General features: G+C 36.3%; 1 protein-coding gene across 6 annotated transcripts in view; it reads right to left on the bottom strand.

Moving 5' to 3' along the window:
* dab2ipa (DAB2 interacting protein a) overlaps window positions 1-18,551 on the bottom strand; it is a 105,809-nt gene that overhangs the window by 75,219 nt on the left and 12,039 nt on the right. For 2 of the 6 annotated variants that reach the window (XM_058784538.1, XM_058784544.1), the window contains exon 1: window positions 5,284-5,439. The exons of the other annotated variants lie outside the window; for them this stretch is intronic. In XM_058784538.1, the coding sequence (XP_058640521.1) occupies window positions 5,284-5,401 (118 nt within the window). In that variant the 5' untranslated portion in view covers window positions 5,402-5,439. Of the gene's footprint in view, window positions 1-5,283; window positions 5,440-18,551 lie in introns of those variants that run through there. 6 annotated transcript variants of the gene reach the window in all.

The raw sequence follows: 18,551 nt of genomic DNA, 5'->3' as shown, positions 1-18,551 counted from the left end.
ACTGTTTGCTCTGAATGATGACTATGCCATTACCAACTTGCAAACTAATAATTGGTTCAAATATTCTTTCATCATTAAGCTGTTTGATCATGACTGATAAAATGCAGCGTAAATGGAAAACCACTAAACAACAATTAAGAGATGGCTCCAACTTTCCTCCACCCAGTGCCAAGTGTTTATGAAGAGAGGAGACAATAAAATGCTTTCATATTGAGATGACAACACAAAGGGCTCAAAGAAAAGCCTCCTCTGGCACGGACCTGCGAGCAGGGGGTCTGAACTCCTGACCGTTCTGCTCATATTTGTCCAGAGCAAACATGCTGACAAGAATACAGAAGTTGTGTTTATGAGTTGCCGTGGAAATACTTTCCATTTCAGGGTGAACGAAAGTAAATAAATTCCACATCAGAGGACTGATCACCGCCACTTTACGATCCACATGATTTACAAAAAAAAAAAAAAAAAAGGAAAAGAAAAGAAAAAAAAAGACAACAATAATGCTTGAACTAAACTAAAGGTTATCCAAATGTACGTTATATAATATATATATATTTTTTTTTCTTATATCAAGGAAAACCAAATTATTCCTCGTGAATAAAATAAAATAAAAAGTAGTAAAAAAGAAAATAAATTAAATTAAAAGAAATAGCCCCTGTAACTTTCTAAACCGGTATAGACCATCAAATAATGTTCCATATACTCAGTTCAACCCTATATGTTGGGAAATAAACTAAATGACTAAATACATTAAACATTATTTAAATGTATGTTATATAATATTTATACGCTTTTTTTATTTATATGTATTATTATACAAATTATATGCACCTGTATTAAGGAAAACTAAATTAAAAACATAAAATAAATACATAAAAAATAAAATAAAATAAAAAATAAAATACTACAACGTGGCCCCTAATTTACTTATAAATGAATATATTTCAAACAAAAAGTTCTCGACTGGTATGAGCCATCAAACAATGGTCCATATACTCAGTTCAACCCCAGACGTTGGGAAGTCTTGTGGGCCATTTGCCAGAAAATTACAGCAGAAATGCTTGGCGCTAGCGGCCCTATTAATCTGCTATGAACAAGATGCATGGCCCAGCTGTGTAAGAGACGCCTGCACCAGGGTGCCACCGTCCTCCATCTGATCTCACAGAGGACTCTGTCATTCCAGGAAATTACATAGAAGTGCTACGGTCTCATTTAGCATTCAAGCAGGGCTATAACTCACAGGCCTGTCTCATTTGCTCTTAATCTAAATGCACGTTCCTTTCTTCAGATCTGGCTCGACTTGTCGCAGCAAGAGATGATGAGTCTTTGCAGGCCTTTCGGTTTGGTTAGACGAAGGCCTGGGACACAATGTTTTTTGACTTCTTTGGCAGCGATGCCCTTTTAAGGTTTAAAAGCAAAGACAATAACATAACAAGCAAAACAACTAGTGCTGATTTTCAGCAGGGTCAGTTTTTGGGTAACATGACTTGCAGCTATTATATAGTTGATTATGAATGACAATGATAAGAATTGTAAAAAGATTAAAAAAAAAAAAAAACAGACTTTGATACCTATTTAGCAGAACATAACTTTGTGACTCAGGAAGTATCTGGTGTAATAATGTAGTTAGCAAATAAACAGATTTTACAAGTAATGTTCTATCAAATGCCCCATCTGCATATCCATTGATTTTCAGTATGGATTGAAGCAGAGAGAAATATTGTGGAGAAGTACACAGAATTGATTCATTTGTGAGATATGGACCACATCCTTTAACTATAAGAAGATTTCCAATACACACACACACACACACACACACACACACACACACACACACACACACACACACACACACACACACACGTGTGTTTCTGTGAATTGCGGGGACTTTCCGTAGACTTCTATTCCTTTTATAGTGACCAAACAATATTTTCTTCTTTTTTTTTGTAATAAATAAATACATATTTTTAGCAAGGATGTATTAAATTGGTCAACAATGAGAGTAAATACCTTCACGTTGTTACCAAAAAATAATTATATTTTAAAAAATGTCTATTTAAAGAATTCTGAAAAACCATGTATCACAAAAATATTTCAAAGCACAATTCTTAACTGTTATAGTATTAATAAGAAATATTTCTTGATCAGCAAATCAGCATATTAGACTGATTTATGAAGGACCATGTGACATTGAAGACTGGAGTAATGATGCTACAAACAGGAATAAATTACATTTCAAAATATATTCAAATAGAAAACAGTTATTTTAATCAGAATATTACTGATTTACTACATTTTTAATCAAATAAATGCAGCCTTGGTAAGATTTTCACAAAAGTAGAAAAATAAAATATTTTTTGAAAGCAAACCTACAGTATGTACCCATTCCCTGGGTTTTATAACCCACGCTCCTCTCAAGCTATCAATAAAACAGCTAAAATGCTGTGCAGGCCTTCCATCTAACATCACTCCCCTGAAACAAGACCACCACAGTGAAAGGAAATGGAAAACAGGCAGAGACAAACAGAACAGAAACAGAATGATAACTAAGCGTTGTTTGTTGTTCTTTGAAGAACAATTATTTAATCAGAACAAGCTGTTGCAGTGTTTCCAATTAAAGGTGATGTAAGTGTGAGTATTGTATGTAATGACAGATTTTTCATTTTTGTGTGAACTCATGTTTAAGAACAAATGTAATCTGTAATCAGCAACACATACTGTCTCATGCAGTAGCCAACTGTAAAATGACTTCTGGACAGGTAAGCTTCAGACTCTGACATGTATAGTAACACAGAGAACGGATGGTAAATGCTGCTTTGGGCTCGTTGCTGAAGCGTCAATCACTAAGCAGGTCAGCTCTCTTTCTTCTATGAAACAGACACAGAGCTAAACTCTCGACTACACCTGTCTCTCAAGCCTCTCGGCATGTCAAGGAACAGAACTTCTTTGGTCTTTAATGGAGAAGTGTAGCTAAAGGCCTGACAGATCATGCAGCCCACATTCGCCAACTCTGAGAAACCTTTCATCTCAGCGAGACTTTATCAATCTCATCAGCTGCCAACACAAGAGTTTGAGCAAAGTTTGAACAGTGCAATGTTTCCAAGTAATGGCTCCGAAACAAGAATACCCAAGATCTTGAAGTTTTTTTTTTACACACTTGAAGTTTAGAAAAATACTGTGCACTCATAACTCTTTGAAAAGAAGGAAATGGGAGAAACTAAATGATAGGGCTGCAAAAACTAAGGTTGCAATTGTATGTTATGAGTGGTTGCCAGGGTTGTGCCAAATTCAGAAATGTAGAATTGGCTTCCATTTAATTAACGAGTGTGCATTTGAATTGAATTTGGGATGGCAGCACAAGGAATTTACAGAATAGTAGCTCAATGGAAATTCAGCAAGATTTAACCATTTTAAAATATATTTTGTTATATTCCTTAAATATATTTACATAACAGTGGTTTAAAACATATTTAAAAAAAGAAAACCAAGAGGCTTATGCTCAAAACTGTCTTAACAGGGTAAGAAAAATGTAATTCAATATTCCCATTATTCAGTTCATTATTCCACCCTAGTTCACCAAAGTTCATTTAAAATAAAATAATAAATTAATAAAACAAAACAAAATAGTACAATGTAATTTAATAAATAAATAAATATTTATATGAATTTCTTTCAATCAAATAATTGAATTCTAATTCCTTTCTTAATTCAGGAACTAAACTGGATTTCAAAAGTCTCTCAAATCAATTGTGGTGGTTGCCAGAGCACTGCTATGTGGTTGCATTGGTTAGAAAAGTATTAGCACACCTCTCCTCAACAAGCTGCACGACCTGCTCTATCACGTGTGGACAAGTTATGCACCAAAGTTTAATACTTAGCAAACACTAAGGAATGGATTGTTAAGCATGGAAGAGAATAGAAACTGAGAACAGAAATCGTTCATGGAAATATGTTCGAACCTGATGTAAAGAGGATGTGGCGGTTTCTTCAGTATTGTGTGAACTGTGAACCTCTTGCTGTCTTCTCCCACACACACACACACACACACACACACACACACACACAGGATAAGTCTCTCTTGGCTCTAATCAGTGTAAGAACTGAGAAGAAAAAGTCCCTGGAGGCTGTATATTTAGGAAGCTTCACTTCACCACGAGGAAGACAAAAATACTTGTTTATGAACTCCTTCGAAGCAGTGAAGTACTGAAAAAATGGATAGATATTCTTACAACAGGCACACAAATAAACATTTTTCCTACTTCAGGCTAACTCATACTGAAGGAAAAGTGACTTAAACTCAGAATCAGAATTTACAACTTGTCGTTTTAAACTGCTAAAATAAAAGTATAATACTTCTGTTTATAATTATCAGCTTTTAAAAACATGGAAGTGGAAGGCTACGAAGACCACAAATGTATATTAAATATTTTTAACATTTGATAAATAAATTAAAAAGTCCAACATTCACAATGTCAAGTCACAGTAGACCAGACGATAGATAGAAACATGTTTCAGGAGAACACTTCTTGTAGTCAGTATCTTCAAAATATGATTACTTTTATCAATAAGACTTTCAATATTCTCTCTTTGTCTCAAAGCATAAGGCCAGGACAGGTTTGTAATAGTGATAAATTAATAAGATACATTCTCTGAAAACAAATAAGGATAATTTCAGATTTGTTTAAATGTATTTATATATTTATCTATTTCTGGAAAGGACAAAAACATTTTGCAGTTCAGTCTTGTAAATTGTTCTAAAAAGCCTTTTTTTAGAAAACATCTGAGCAAATATTTCAGCAATTAGTGTATGCCTCATTAGTTATCATTAAAATGTATAAAATACAGTATGTATGCCAATTTGAGAAACTAGCTACTTTTTATGAATGGATATGGATATTGGATATTTTTATGAAACGTCACCAAAGTCCAGAACCCTCAAAAGTTACCTGCACCTTCACTTGGTTTAAAAACATGTGTCACAGCAAAAAACTTCAATCACAGAGCAAAGAGGAGAAGAATATCTGAAACCTGGGCACCGTTTCACTCAGACACCAAATGCACACTTCATTCTGATTGAAAACTATAATCAGTCAAACATTTCTGTCAGTTCCTCAGTGCACTTTCATTTTCATCGCTCTTGAGGGGAAATTCTATTACACGATGGATATTAAGTCAATATGATCAGACAATGAAAAATGTCTCAAACACATAAGGGTACTATGGCACACTCTGTAACCCCAGCAAAGTACTGTTTTTATCCGAAATTGATGAAAAAGATTAAATCACCCTTGATAGCAGTGCGGCAGCGGCTCCGTGACCGAACATGCTGTCTGTGCCTGGATCGGCCCAGAAGTCTGTAGTAGTACCACTTCCTCCCCAGAACTCTCCTCACTGCCCCTGACATGCTTTCCGCACCTCGCTTTCGCCTGTGTCCCGGCCTACAGAATGATTGATTCAGAAACTGCTGGAAGTCTTCACTTCAAAAGCTCCTGTTGAACTGAATCACTGCCAGAGAAGCAGATTGCTGCATCTGATTCTGCAAGTCAGGACTGCTCTTAAAATGACATGATGGAGAGTTTCGAGAGAAGAGGGGGAAAAACAAGGAGGAAAGTAGAGAGTCAACTCCTCCCCACAAATAACCTCTGTGCTTTGGGAATTAAATCTACAGCGAGGTGTGTAAATTATAGTGCAGACATGTCTTGAGCAGCTCCATCATAAAAATAACTATATCAAATGTACAGATATTAGATTACAGTGATAATTCACCCAAAACTGAAAACTGTCTACTTACCCTTTACAATGTTCCAAACCTAAATGTTGTAATCTTTCTGTAAAAACTCCAAAGGAGAAATTTTAGATTTTAATCTTGTAGTTCTTTCCAATAGCAGGTCCACATTTTTTCCCATTATTGTTTTAAATTGAAGAGAAACTATAGCTTTACTTGGCTGAAACCAATGAAGACTGAACAGGAGGTTTGTCTCTTCACCCACCCTCAGTTAAACATCTAATACATTAACATGTTTGCAGTGCTTTGACAAGGCATTTGACCCCTGTGACCTCTATGACACTAGCTGGTGAAATAATGAGATTTACGAGCCGCAGAAGAACATCTCACCTCCCTGATGAAATCCTCGATTCTGAGAACCGAATGTCAACAACCTATCAGACAGAGATGAAAACTATTTTTTAAAATGATTTGCAGTATGTGCACCCAAATGCAAAAAATAAAAAGTTATTTTATTGGTGTTTGTATGAATTTGTGAGATAGCGTTTATTTGAAATAGAAATCTTTTGTAACATTATACATGTCTTTACTGTCTCTTGTGACCAATTTAATGCATCCTTGCTGAATAAAAGCATTAATAATAAAAAAAAAAAAACACTCTCTTCTGATAGCATACATTAAACAGCATAAAAATCTTTCAGACCATGTTGTTTTAATTACTTTTTGATGAAGTAGTGGCTAATATTAGGTTATCACAGTATAACTGTGAAAATATGGTAATTTGGCAGAAACTAAATACCATAGTCATTCTTCATGAGGTAGACCATAACATGCTTTATGCTTGATTTAAAGAGTTAATTCATCTAATATGAAAATTATCTCATTATTTACTCACCCTTACATTGTTCCAAACCTGCATGAATTTCTTACCTGAATACAGAAAAAAAAAAAAAAAAAAAGAAAGTGCTATCTTCTATACAAAAAAAAAAAAAGCATACAGTGACCAGGAACTGTCAAGCTCTATTAAGGGGAAAAAGTAGTCCAAGCAGCTGTGTTACAAGTCTTGATAGTTGATAGCTTTGTGTGAAGAAAAGACAGAAATTTAACCTCCACCATACCTCTCAAATACAAAAGATGTGCATAACTGAGATCAATGGCATTGGTTTATATGGCCAAATATGTGTATACTGTAACTTCATATGGACCACTTATATTGTAGTTTTACAATTTATTTATTTTTTTTCCTGCAGCTTGATAGCCTAAATGAATATCATGAACACATCAGAATGAACGTCATAAGGGTTTGAAAAAACATAAGGATGAGTAAATAATGACAGGATTTTCATTTTGAAAACTGAAAACTCGCTTTAAAACTTTACTCAACTTTTCATTACTCCAAAAACAGACTGACAATCCAAAAAGTTCCATATCAGCATCACCCGCCGTACTTTAACTTCGAAAGCAGGCATACTTAAAACTATAAAGTTAAAAGATTAGAGGGAATAACTGAAAAGCAGAAGAGCTAAAGACAGTAACAGTCTTGATATGAAGCGTCTCTCAGTAAGTTGGAGCTGATGGATGGGGGGGTTGACGTGCTGCCAGCTCGGCGACAGAATATTTCTCCAGTGAGGAGGAAAAGAGCAGGTCTGTGGCATGCTGGGTCTTTGTAGGAGGGTGAGTGAGTAATGGAAGGAGCCGAGGGAGGCGGCAGGAGCCACTTTCATTCTCTCTTGACGCTCAGACACTCGACCCCAGTTTGAACTTTCTCATCGAGAGAGGAAGAGAGGATGAGATGGAGAGGTTGGCGTAAATCTGTCTGCTCGGCTTCTCAGAAGAGCTCTGTGCTGGAATAAATGTGGGTAATAAGAGGTCTGATATTATTACCCATAGTGCAGTTGCTACATGCCACCTGAGCCTCGGAGTCAAGCTAAAGGGGAGTATAGGGAAGTGCCATTAAGTCAAGTGATGGACGTCTCTGTGTACTGATGCTGCCTGCTTTGCATGAAGACATAAAACAAAACGTTTATCTCTCCAGAGATGTAAAGGAAACCAGAAACAGTGGAACCAAATGTTTGGTAACCATCAGAAATGCGTAACATCACAAAGTCTTGAACTACTTATGACATTCATTAGCCAAGTCACTGTCTATATAAATCAACATAAAGTAAAGTCAGCATGAAATTGTCTTATGGTTCTAATTTGTTGCTTTAAGATAAAAATGACTGAGAGAGGGATGAGTTTCTGAGAAGAAAATAATACAGGACTGAATGTCCCCCCATAAATAATCAGTGCTCTTACACCATAAGACAATCTCACACACAGCAGTATGACGTAATCTGGTTAACATTCATCAGCAGGAATTAATGTAGGCAGGGCATGATTTTAAACATCAGGACTGGATTGGATCGTTAATGTTAGCGATTATTTTTTTGTTAGTATTTTGCCCTGGTCACTCAACCTTGTACTGGAACAAATTACTTCTTGCATCTTGATACATTTTTTACTAGTCTTTTTAAAATAGTTTTTCAGTGGGAAAAAAATTATGTTACAATCCTTACATACAGGTGCTGGTCATATAATTAGAATATCATCAAAAAGTTGATTTATTTCACTAATTCCATTCAAAAAGTGAAACTTGTATATTATATTCATTCATTAAACACAGACTGATATATTTCAAATGTTTATTTCTTTTAATTTTGATGATTAGAGCTTACAGCTCATGAAAGTCAAAAATCAGTATCTCAAAATATTAGAATATTTACATTTGAGTTTGAATAAATGACCATCCCTACAGTATAAATTCTGGGTATCTCTTGTTCTTTGAAACCACAATAATGGGGAAGACTGCTGACTTGTCAATGATCCAGAAGACGAACATTGACACCCTCCACAAAGAGGGTAAGTCACAGAAGGACATTACTGAAAGGTGTGGCTGTTTACAGAGTGCTGTATCAAAGCATATTAAATGCAAAGTTGACTGGAAGGAAGAATTTGGGTAGGAAAAGGTGCACAAGCAACAGGGATGACCGCAAGCTTGAGAATACAGTCAAGCAAAGCCGATTCAAACACTTGGGAGAGCTTCACAAGGAGAGAACTGAAGCTGGAGTCAGTGCATCAAGAGTCACCACGCTCAGACGCCTTCAGGAAAAGGGCTACCAAGCCACTTCTGAACCAGAGACAACGTCAGAAGCATCTTAACTGGGCTGTGGAGAAAAGAACTGGACTGTTGCTCAGTGGTCCAAAGTCCTCTTTTCAGATGAAAGTAAATTTTACATTTCATTTGGAAATCAAGGTCCCAGAGTCTGAAGGAAGAGTGGAGAGGCACAGAATCCATGTTGCTTGAAGTCCAGTGTGAAGTTTCCACAGTCAGTGATGATTTGGGCTGCCATGTCATCTGCTGGTGTTGGTCCACTGTGTTTTCTGATGTCCACAGTCAACGCAGCCATCTACCAGGAAATTTTAGAGCACTTCATGCTTCCTTCTGTTGACAAGCTTTATGGAGATGCTGATTTCATTTTCCAGCAGGACTTGGCACCTGCCCACACTGCCAAAGGTACAAAAGGCTGGTTCAATGACCATAGTGTTACTGTGCTCGATTGGCCAGCAAACTCGCCTGACCTGAACCCCATAGAGAATCTATGGGGTATTGTCAAGAGGAAGATGAGAGACACCAGACCCAACAATGCAGATGAGCTGAAGGCCACTATCAGAGCAACCTGGGCTCTCATAACACCTGAACAGTGCCACAGACTGATCGACTCCATGCCATGCCGCATTGCTGCAGTAATTCAGGCAAAAGGAGCCCCAACTAAGTATTGAGTGCTGTACATGCTCATACTTTTCATTTTCATACTTTTCAGTTGGCCAAGATTTCTAAAAATCCTTTCTTTGTATTGGTCTTAAGTAATATTCTAATATTTTGAGATACTGATTTTTGACTTTCATGAGCTGTAAGCTCTAATCATCAAAATTAAAAGAAATAAACATTTGAAATATATCAGTCTGTGTGTAATGAATGAATATAATATACAAGTTTCACTTTTTGAATGGAATTAGTGAAATAAATCAACTTTTTGACGATATTCTAATTATATGACCAGCACCTGTATATATATATATATATATATATATATATATATATAGAGAGAGAGAGAGAGAGAGAGAGAGAGAGAGAGATTTTAACTGGAATGTTAAAAATGCATAACTTTATCTTTATAGAAATTATCATGTTTCTTCTATTTACAGGTGTGAACCCATTAAAATATTTAATATGAATTAGAAAAACAAAAATTATTATTATTATTTGTAGATAAACATGCTCTGATGAATTATGCACAGAAGACCTGTAATAGTATTTAGGAAAGCAAACCGAGTCCATTTCTTTTTCATATTAAATAAAAGAGGAGGAAATAAAAGCAGAAGGAAGTGTGAGTTAAGTCTCCAGATTTATAAATTATTGTGACCATATTAAAATCACATAATCACTTCTTTCTATGATTCCTTCATTCACCACACTCTGAAATTTTTGCCTCTTTACTCTGCCAGCCCTTTAATAGCACTGAGCTCAGGAGGTGTGCACATCAGCCCTGCACACAAACAGGCATTTAGCCTCAGAGCGCAGGAACACTGCTATAAATATCAGACTGACTTCAGGGAGCTGACTGACCAGTGTGCAGCAGGTAAATGCAATCAAGACATGACTTCAGCTCTCTGCCCTCGGGCCTTCTTCATAGATTACACATTTAAAGGGGAAAATGTTTACATGCAGTGCCCCCCTCTGGACCAAAGTAGTACTAAAAAAGACACTGATGCACTAACATTAGAGCATTCCCACAATCATCAACAACAAATTGTGAAAATAAGACAGGCAGACAGACAGAATAATAGATGAGAGACAGACAAACAGACAGACAGACAGACAGACAGACAGACAGAATGATAGATGACAGAGAGAGAGAATGATAGATGACAGAGAGAGAGACAGGCAGACAGACAGACAGACAGAATGATAGATAAACAGACAGACAGAATGATAGATGACAGACAGACAGACAGACAGACAGAATGATAGATAGACAGACAGACAGAATGATAGATAAACAGACAGACAGAATGATAGATGACAGACAGACAGACAGACAGACAGACAGAATGATAGATAGACAGACAGACAGACAGAATGATAGATAAACAGACAGACAGAATGATAGATGACAGACAGACAGACAGACAGACAGACAGACAGACAGAATGATAGATAGACAGACAGACAGAATGATAGATGACAGACAGACAGACAGACAGACAGACAGACAGACAGACAGACAGACAGATAGATAGATAGATAGATAGATAGATAGATAGATAGATAGATAGATAGATAGATAGATAGATAGATAGATAGATAGATAGATAGATAGAGCCATGAAAGATCTAATAGCACAAAGTAATGGTATAAATAGTATAAAATGGATCCAAAAGTTCAAATAGAAAAGCATGAGTGGAAAAATAAAATGTCCAAACAAACAACATCTGCTGAAGTGATGAAACAAACCAAGACAAACCCCAGCTCCCACACTGCCACCACAAAATGAGGACAATCGGAAGGACCTCAAGCTGTGGACAGGAACTTATGATGGCCACCGACACCACAAATGCCTTCATCTGAGACAAAACATGCAATAACTCGCTTTCCTTTGAAACCACTCTCTTTTTTCTGTTGACGTCAAATAGACAAACAGCTCTTTGGGTGTTGTTTTATGAAATACACATAACGCTCTTGGCCATTTTAGATGTTATATCAAAAAGCTTTCGTGAGAGTACAGAGTTCACCGCATTAGGTGGCTGGGAAGTACAGAGAGATCCTTGTTTTTTGCTGCTGTTTGTAGTTTTGGATTCCAATCTTTTACTAGAAGAGGCAACAGCCAAAATCATCAACCAATGAACACCCATAATGACATTCTTTCTGTGATGAAGTGACAATGTGAATTAATGAAGCAATGAAAACTAGGAGAACAAACACATTAGGCGAGATAAAGTCTGCCAAAGAAACAGAGTTCTGGACACACTGGTCTAGACTGTTTATGGCCCTAAATGAGACTTAGAATGAGTCTAAATTATTGTGCAATTATTGCAACAATGCCAAGTTAGGGATATTTTCACTGCCAAATCAACAATTACATATAGTTCTTTCCATTTTAGAGTCCGAAAATACTCAATTAGTCTTGTTGTTTAGCTGCGTGAGAACTATTTGTGTAATTTTTGCAATCATTAGAAAAAAACTCACAGAATATGTATATGAGCTGTTATTATGCAGCTCTGAGAAACATGGGAAAAACAGAAAAGCATACATATGAAGACCAAATGGAAAAAGAGCAGATGCTGAAAATGAATGAATGAATGAATTACAAAATACATTAAAACTAAAACATTTATACACACTCGACTTAATTTGTTTCTCATAATCTTACAAACTTTTAAACTATCGATTTTAGTAATGGATACAAAAAAATATTGTGTAAAAATATAATTGAAAGCTGGTACGTGAATACATGTGACTTCCCTCAATTCTGTTTAAAAAGCATGCAAGGATGCACCTTATAAAGTTAGTTGAGAAAATGATCCGAGCTCAACTATAAGATTTGATTTGATTTAACATTTTTAGTCACAACATAATTCACATTTCTAAAAGGTGGAGAAAAGGTATGAGCTCAAATAGTGCATAAATCACTCACTTTTAATAAAGTGAACACTGTATAACAGCGGGAAAAAGTTTCAGAAAGAGCTGTTCTCATAGAGAGCACCTGAAATGTGAATATGAGTGGAGAAATGTCAAAATTAGGGTGAAAAGTCAAAGGCAATGCTTCCAATTATGCTGTGATTGCTTCATTTACCTGTCAATGCACAAATGCCCATCTATCATGTTCACAACCAGCCTGCAAATTGGCCTGAATGAGTGAAACTGGTAGAAATAAAGAGACTAATTACACACGGAACTGGAGCACAAATTTACATTGGACAAAAAAACACAACAGCAGAGAGGGAACTGAATTGTTTTGCACACTACTGATTATATACAAAATTACTTCTTTGTATTACTTTTTTTAACTTAGCAATTACTTACCAAATCGAAAACTGAAGCAGATTACCATCAAACAGTGAAGCTTATAGAGTATTAACATACCACTTCAACTTACAAGAAATTGTTGATAGAGTACCAGGTACTGTGCATCCAACTTGCCTCGTAATCTCTGAGACAGGACTTCAATCACTGAGCTACATGGGGCCTAGCAGTTTACTGATGCTCCTGGGTATTTGCCGCTTGTAAGCGGGCCGCCACTCTTACAACATCTGGACGTCCCCTAGAAGGCGAGAGGCCCTCGGTCACCAGACACCATTAACATCAAGCTCCCTGAATCCCAGCAGTCATGCCGCATTTCCTGAAGCAACAGTCAACAAGCTCATGAATCTCCTCCCAGACTAAAAACCAGCAGTTTCAATCAGCACCAGCAGAAAGAACCCTGGGGGGTTTCACACGTCCCATCTCTGTTCATGTGGACCAGAGTCAAATATCTGCTTTTTATTTATCTCTAGGAATTACACAATCCCTGGGAAGACAAGGCAGTTTTAGTAGAAGCTCTTGTGTGAGATTTAAAAATAGATAAACACATTCCATCTGTTATTTAATTAAAAGAAGAATCTTTCATCATTTATTCTGGCTCTTTAACATATAATGAAAATAGGCAGTTCAACTAAAAAAGTGCACTATAAAAGTATCAAATGGTCCATGCAACTTCATTTTCATAGCACGATGAAGAGCAGCTCAGACATTCTGTAAAATATCACTTTTCTGTGTTCCACTGAGGAAGGAAAGTTCCTCACAGGTTCAGTAAATGATGACAGAATTTTCATTTATGTATAAAGTAAAACAAGCAAACAGCAGGTTAATTTCCAGTACATAAAACAGATAAAATGAAAATTGGCACCGGATTCAAAAATGCATTAAGATTCAAACTAATCTCATGTTGAATACAATCACGTCCACAATAGTTTTTCCCAAGCTGGAGGAATTGTTTCCTACATTTTTGCAATTATCTCAATTACAGAGAAGAACAACAGTACTAAACTAATGGCTGCTAAAGAAAAGACCAGCAACATGTTGTTCTGATTTGTTTTGCCCTTGAAATAATTTACTTTCGGGTTCAGTTCCAACAACAATCTCTTGAATTCGTAGGATCTCACATGTAGCACATTTCTGGTTTGACCCAATTTCAATCTAGTTTATTCTACATGTTCGAAGACCTTAATCATACGCAAGACAGATGTTCTCAAAGGGTTTTATCCCCTGATAATCAAGAGTTCTATGTTGCAACTATGCAATTTTTTATGGATGGTCTTGAAGCACTTTTTGCCTCAAATATCAAAAAGGTGTAAGAACATCAGACCACCCACTTGTTTTTGGTATATTATTTATTTGGGCTAGTATAAAGCCTTAAAGTTATAGTTACCCAAAATTTTTGTCAACCTCTACTGAGACACTTCAAAAAAATGACATTACATAAATTATTCAAAGTTATTTTATTCCAGCTAATTTTACTCTAGATTGTACTGCAATGCAGCCAAAATTGGCATTACAACGTCATACTGTAGACTCAATTCAACTTTAAAAGGAAGCATGAAATTTCTGCTAAACTAGAGTCAGCAAATGAAGTTGTGAGAATAATGTGAGGTAACCCAAAACTCTGAATCCTGCTGATCAACAGTATCAAATATAGTTTGGCTTACCAAAGTTTAGACACAACTGTTAGCGCCGCACATGGACTCTCGTATAACCCTGAGTACTAAATTTAATACTGTCTAGACTGGACTCCTCAAGAATCTCAGCATTTTCTGGCATGCTGTCTACTGTCCTTCAGTCTAATCTAAAACCGGAGGGTCTATCATCATCATGCCAGCAGGCACGCACACACACACACACACACACCCTCAAATAAGCAGTGCTATTACATTAAGATCAGGTGTGATGTTACTTCAAACAGGAAATACATCAAAGAGGTTCATAAGTGGTCCACTTCTGTCTACAGGGGTCTTCTCCCTGGGGCAACCGGGGCAGGTTATGCTGAACATGAGCACTCTAAATTATGATCTATAAAATGGGCCATGAGAGGTATTTATAACCCTTGGATAGTGGATGAGGCTGCATTTTTCAGACGAGTAAAAGCAATTCCACTGCAGCCGTCACAATATTTTCAAATATCTGCGCTCAGCTGCCGATATGCATCCTGCAGAACATCTTGGCCGCACTGCTCAGTTAATTAATTGGACTTTGGCTTTTCTCTTTTGCTTTGGTATGTTAATGAACGTCTAGCACAATGGACTCCATGCCATCAAAGAGCCATGGATAAAATATGCCAAACACCTGCTTGTTCCAACAGCTCCACCATCTCTGCCAGGGTCTGCATTAAACCCCCGCAATAAACAGAGAGGACGCTTCACTGCCATTGGCAGTAAGTCATGATTTAAGAACGGAGATTCAAATTGCTGAATATTAATTGCATTCAGATTAACTACAAGTTCACAAACCTTGTAAATAACATGAGAACTGACAAACTTGAGATTTTATATATTTCTATATGCATTTTATAAAAGTATTTATTCATAATTTTTTGCTGATTTTTGCTATTTATTTAAGTTTATTGCCGACAGAAGTAATATATAGGCTAGTTAATATATAAAATATATTTAGATTTTTATATAAATAAATATTTTATAAATACAAATAAATATTTATTTTATTTTATTATTATTATTTTATTTTATTTTTTGTAAATATAAAAGCTGTACTTGCATATATAGTTTAAAAGGGGAGGGTTGATCCTAAAACAGCAAGGTCTGCTTCATAAAAAGTTAATTGCTGACAGAGGTAATATACAATTGATACATAAAATATATTTATAGTTTTTATATAAATAAACAATATACACATAAATATATATTATGTCTATATATATATATATATATACATTTTTTTTTGTGTAAAGGAGGTGTATGTGCATTATACTTTATATAAATAAATCATCTATAAATAATAAAACTTTTTAATTGAATGGGAAAAGACCAAAATCTCTTTAACTGTTTGCCAATATTAACTTTAAATATCATATTTTAAATAAGGACTAAGTCTTATCTTAAATTGTATTTCTTTAGTTCAAATTAGTCTACATTTGGGTTCAGCTAATGCAAATTCAAAAGTACATGTTGGTCAGATGGCCTCTTGATCAGCCTTGGCCGGATTATTGTCCAAATTTAATGTTGATAGTCAAAACACGGCTTGTGTGACAAACAGCCTTTGTCTAATAAGAGCGTTCAAGCAGAGATGGAGGAGAGCACAGATGCTGATATTCAAAAAATAATTCCTGGTACTGCACAGAACCGATTGTGCAAAGTATGATACCTCTCTCAAAAACAGGTCCTCTTATACCTGCACTTGCATTACGACACCAAGTTTTACCGGTACCACCTACACATCTACACAACAAGTTCTGCAAGAAACACAGAGCAAATCTCCCAGAATGCTCAAGGCCAGGGCAAGCCTATATTTAACTTTGCACAAGAAAAGTCTTGTCTGTGATTTCGGAGCGCTGTCCTTTACTCAGCTGTTGTCAGAGGTTGCCAGGAGACGGGATCAATAGAGGCACTATATCAGCCATCTCTGAAGCACCACAGCTTTTATAGTTCAAAGCCGGGCTTGGAATACCCTTACTTTGGAGTAAAACAACATCCTGACAAAAAAGGGGAGGGTACACAAGGGAGATAAAAAGTATGGAGAGAAAGAGAGAGAAGCAAAGGGAATTACAGCGGAAAAATGGAAAACAGAATAGGAACAGGAACCATTTGTTCATCAGTCGATGCTAAAACAGCAAGGCCTGCATCATAAAAAGTTAATTGCTGACAGAGCTAATATACACCCTTGGATTCAGAGTTCTGTTCGGCCAGAGAATAATTCCCATGTTTCCACATAAGTTTACGGGCTGTTTAAAGCTTTTTCTCCAGCGCATTTCAAAGTGCAGGAATGTGACTCCGTAAGATGACTTAACACTATGTTACACGTTCAAACTGACAGCTGGAAGCCATATTTCACATGTCATTTTCATTCGATAAAGCATTAATGACAAATTATTGCACAAATTGTTATCATTTCTGAAAATGCAATGCAACTAGTTTGACCTGTACACTGTAAAAAAGATTTTACAAAGTCGTAAATAAAACAAAAATCATTGGAAAATACTCTTGCTACTTCTAAATTTCATGTTATATGAATCCTATTTTTAGTAGCTATACTTGCAAAGGGAATAACAGCATAAAAATGTAAAACAGAAAAGAGACAGGATCCAGTTGTTCAGCAAGGCTTGCATCATAAAAAAGTTTAAAGTTAATTGATGTTATAAAATTGTTTCTCCACAATGGTTTTTTTCCCTCCAAAAGTTCATAGCACGGCCCATTTTATGATTCGGACTACTCCCTAACAGCCTACGCAAGATTGCATAACCAAAGTGTGGATTTAAAAGAGGGCTTAGTGCACCATTTGGGATGGGGCCTTGGATGTCCCATACTTCCTGTTTGAGCCTGAAGCATACGGCATGCTGTTTAAAAGAAAGCGGGCTCTACATATCATCTTTTTGGAGCCCAAAAACAGCTCCTTCTCACCTTGGTTGCCCCCAGGGGACATCTTAGAAATAGGCCAGTTTCTGAAGCAGGTCACCCCGTCCTGCGAAAAGAATAATCAGAAACAGAGAGGACGACACACAAGCTGAAGGACTCAAGGATGTGTCCAGCACTATCTCAGCTCCTAACTGAGAAATACAAACAAAACCGGCCTGTTACATCCATCTGTGCGCTGTTTCGCCTCCACACGGTGGTGGAGATTACCACAAGAATTCTAACGCGCCGCTCAGGCCTGCCACATTGTGCGCAAGCCGAGCCTCCCACTTTTGGAAAGAAAGGAGAATGAAAAGAGGGGGAAGAACAGGAGAACAAGAGGGACTGGTTACTTTTTCCATTTTCATGAGCATTTAGGGGCCTAGTAACGGCATTCTCTCTCTCATTCTGCACCACTATCTTTTGGGGGAAACGAGCCCCCTTTGGAGAGCTGAATTCCTTTTGAATGTCAGCCAATCAGAACGCAGGCTCTAGGGAGTGTGTTATGGGAAGGCCTGCCTCGCCTCTGACTCTTTAATCTCCCAGTAATGTGAAAAAGTGGTACAAACTACGCAGTGCTTTTGAAATGGCTTTGGATGCTATTATATACAGTATAATTAAGCAGTCAGTAAAGATTTTTTTTTTCTTTTTTTAAACTCTAGTCATTCAGTTTTGTTATATTTATAGCTGAATAATGACACTGTTGTTTTCTGTAGAGCTGCTTTACAGATGAAATTGAATTTGTTTCATAACTGATGAATTTTGCAATATTAACAGTTCTTTTCCTGTTTATTACCGTGAAGCTTCTTTGACATAATTAAATTGTATCCAGTGCTATATAAAATACTAAATGACTTGACTTTAATGACAATTTGAAATGGGTTATTTCTGTTCTACAGTATCGCAAAAAATATGATTTAAAAAAAAAAAAACTTCCCATCGTCAACCAAACAAACAGTCCTGCCTCAAACTCACACAATTGGTTAAAAAAAAAGAAAATAATAAATAAAAAGCACACAGTATTAACACTCTGGGCAAAGCAGAAAATTAAGTTTAGAAATATATATTATTTACAGGCTCAATTTAACATTTTATTTTATTTATTTATAATATATTTGCCTATTTGACT

The sequence above is a fragment of the Onychostoma macrolepis genome, chromosome 08 (assembly GCF_012432095.1).
Source record: "Onychostoma macrolepis isolate SWU-2019 chromosome 08, ASM1243209v1, whole genome shotgun sequence".
NCBI classification, from domain to species: domain Eukaryota; kingdom Metazoa; phylum Chordata; class Actinopteri; order Cypriniformes; family Cyprinidae; genus Onychostoma; species Onychostoma macrolepis.
This window is presented reverse-complemented; position numbering and strand designations above follow the sequence as displayed.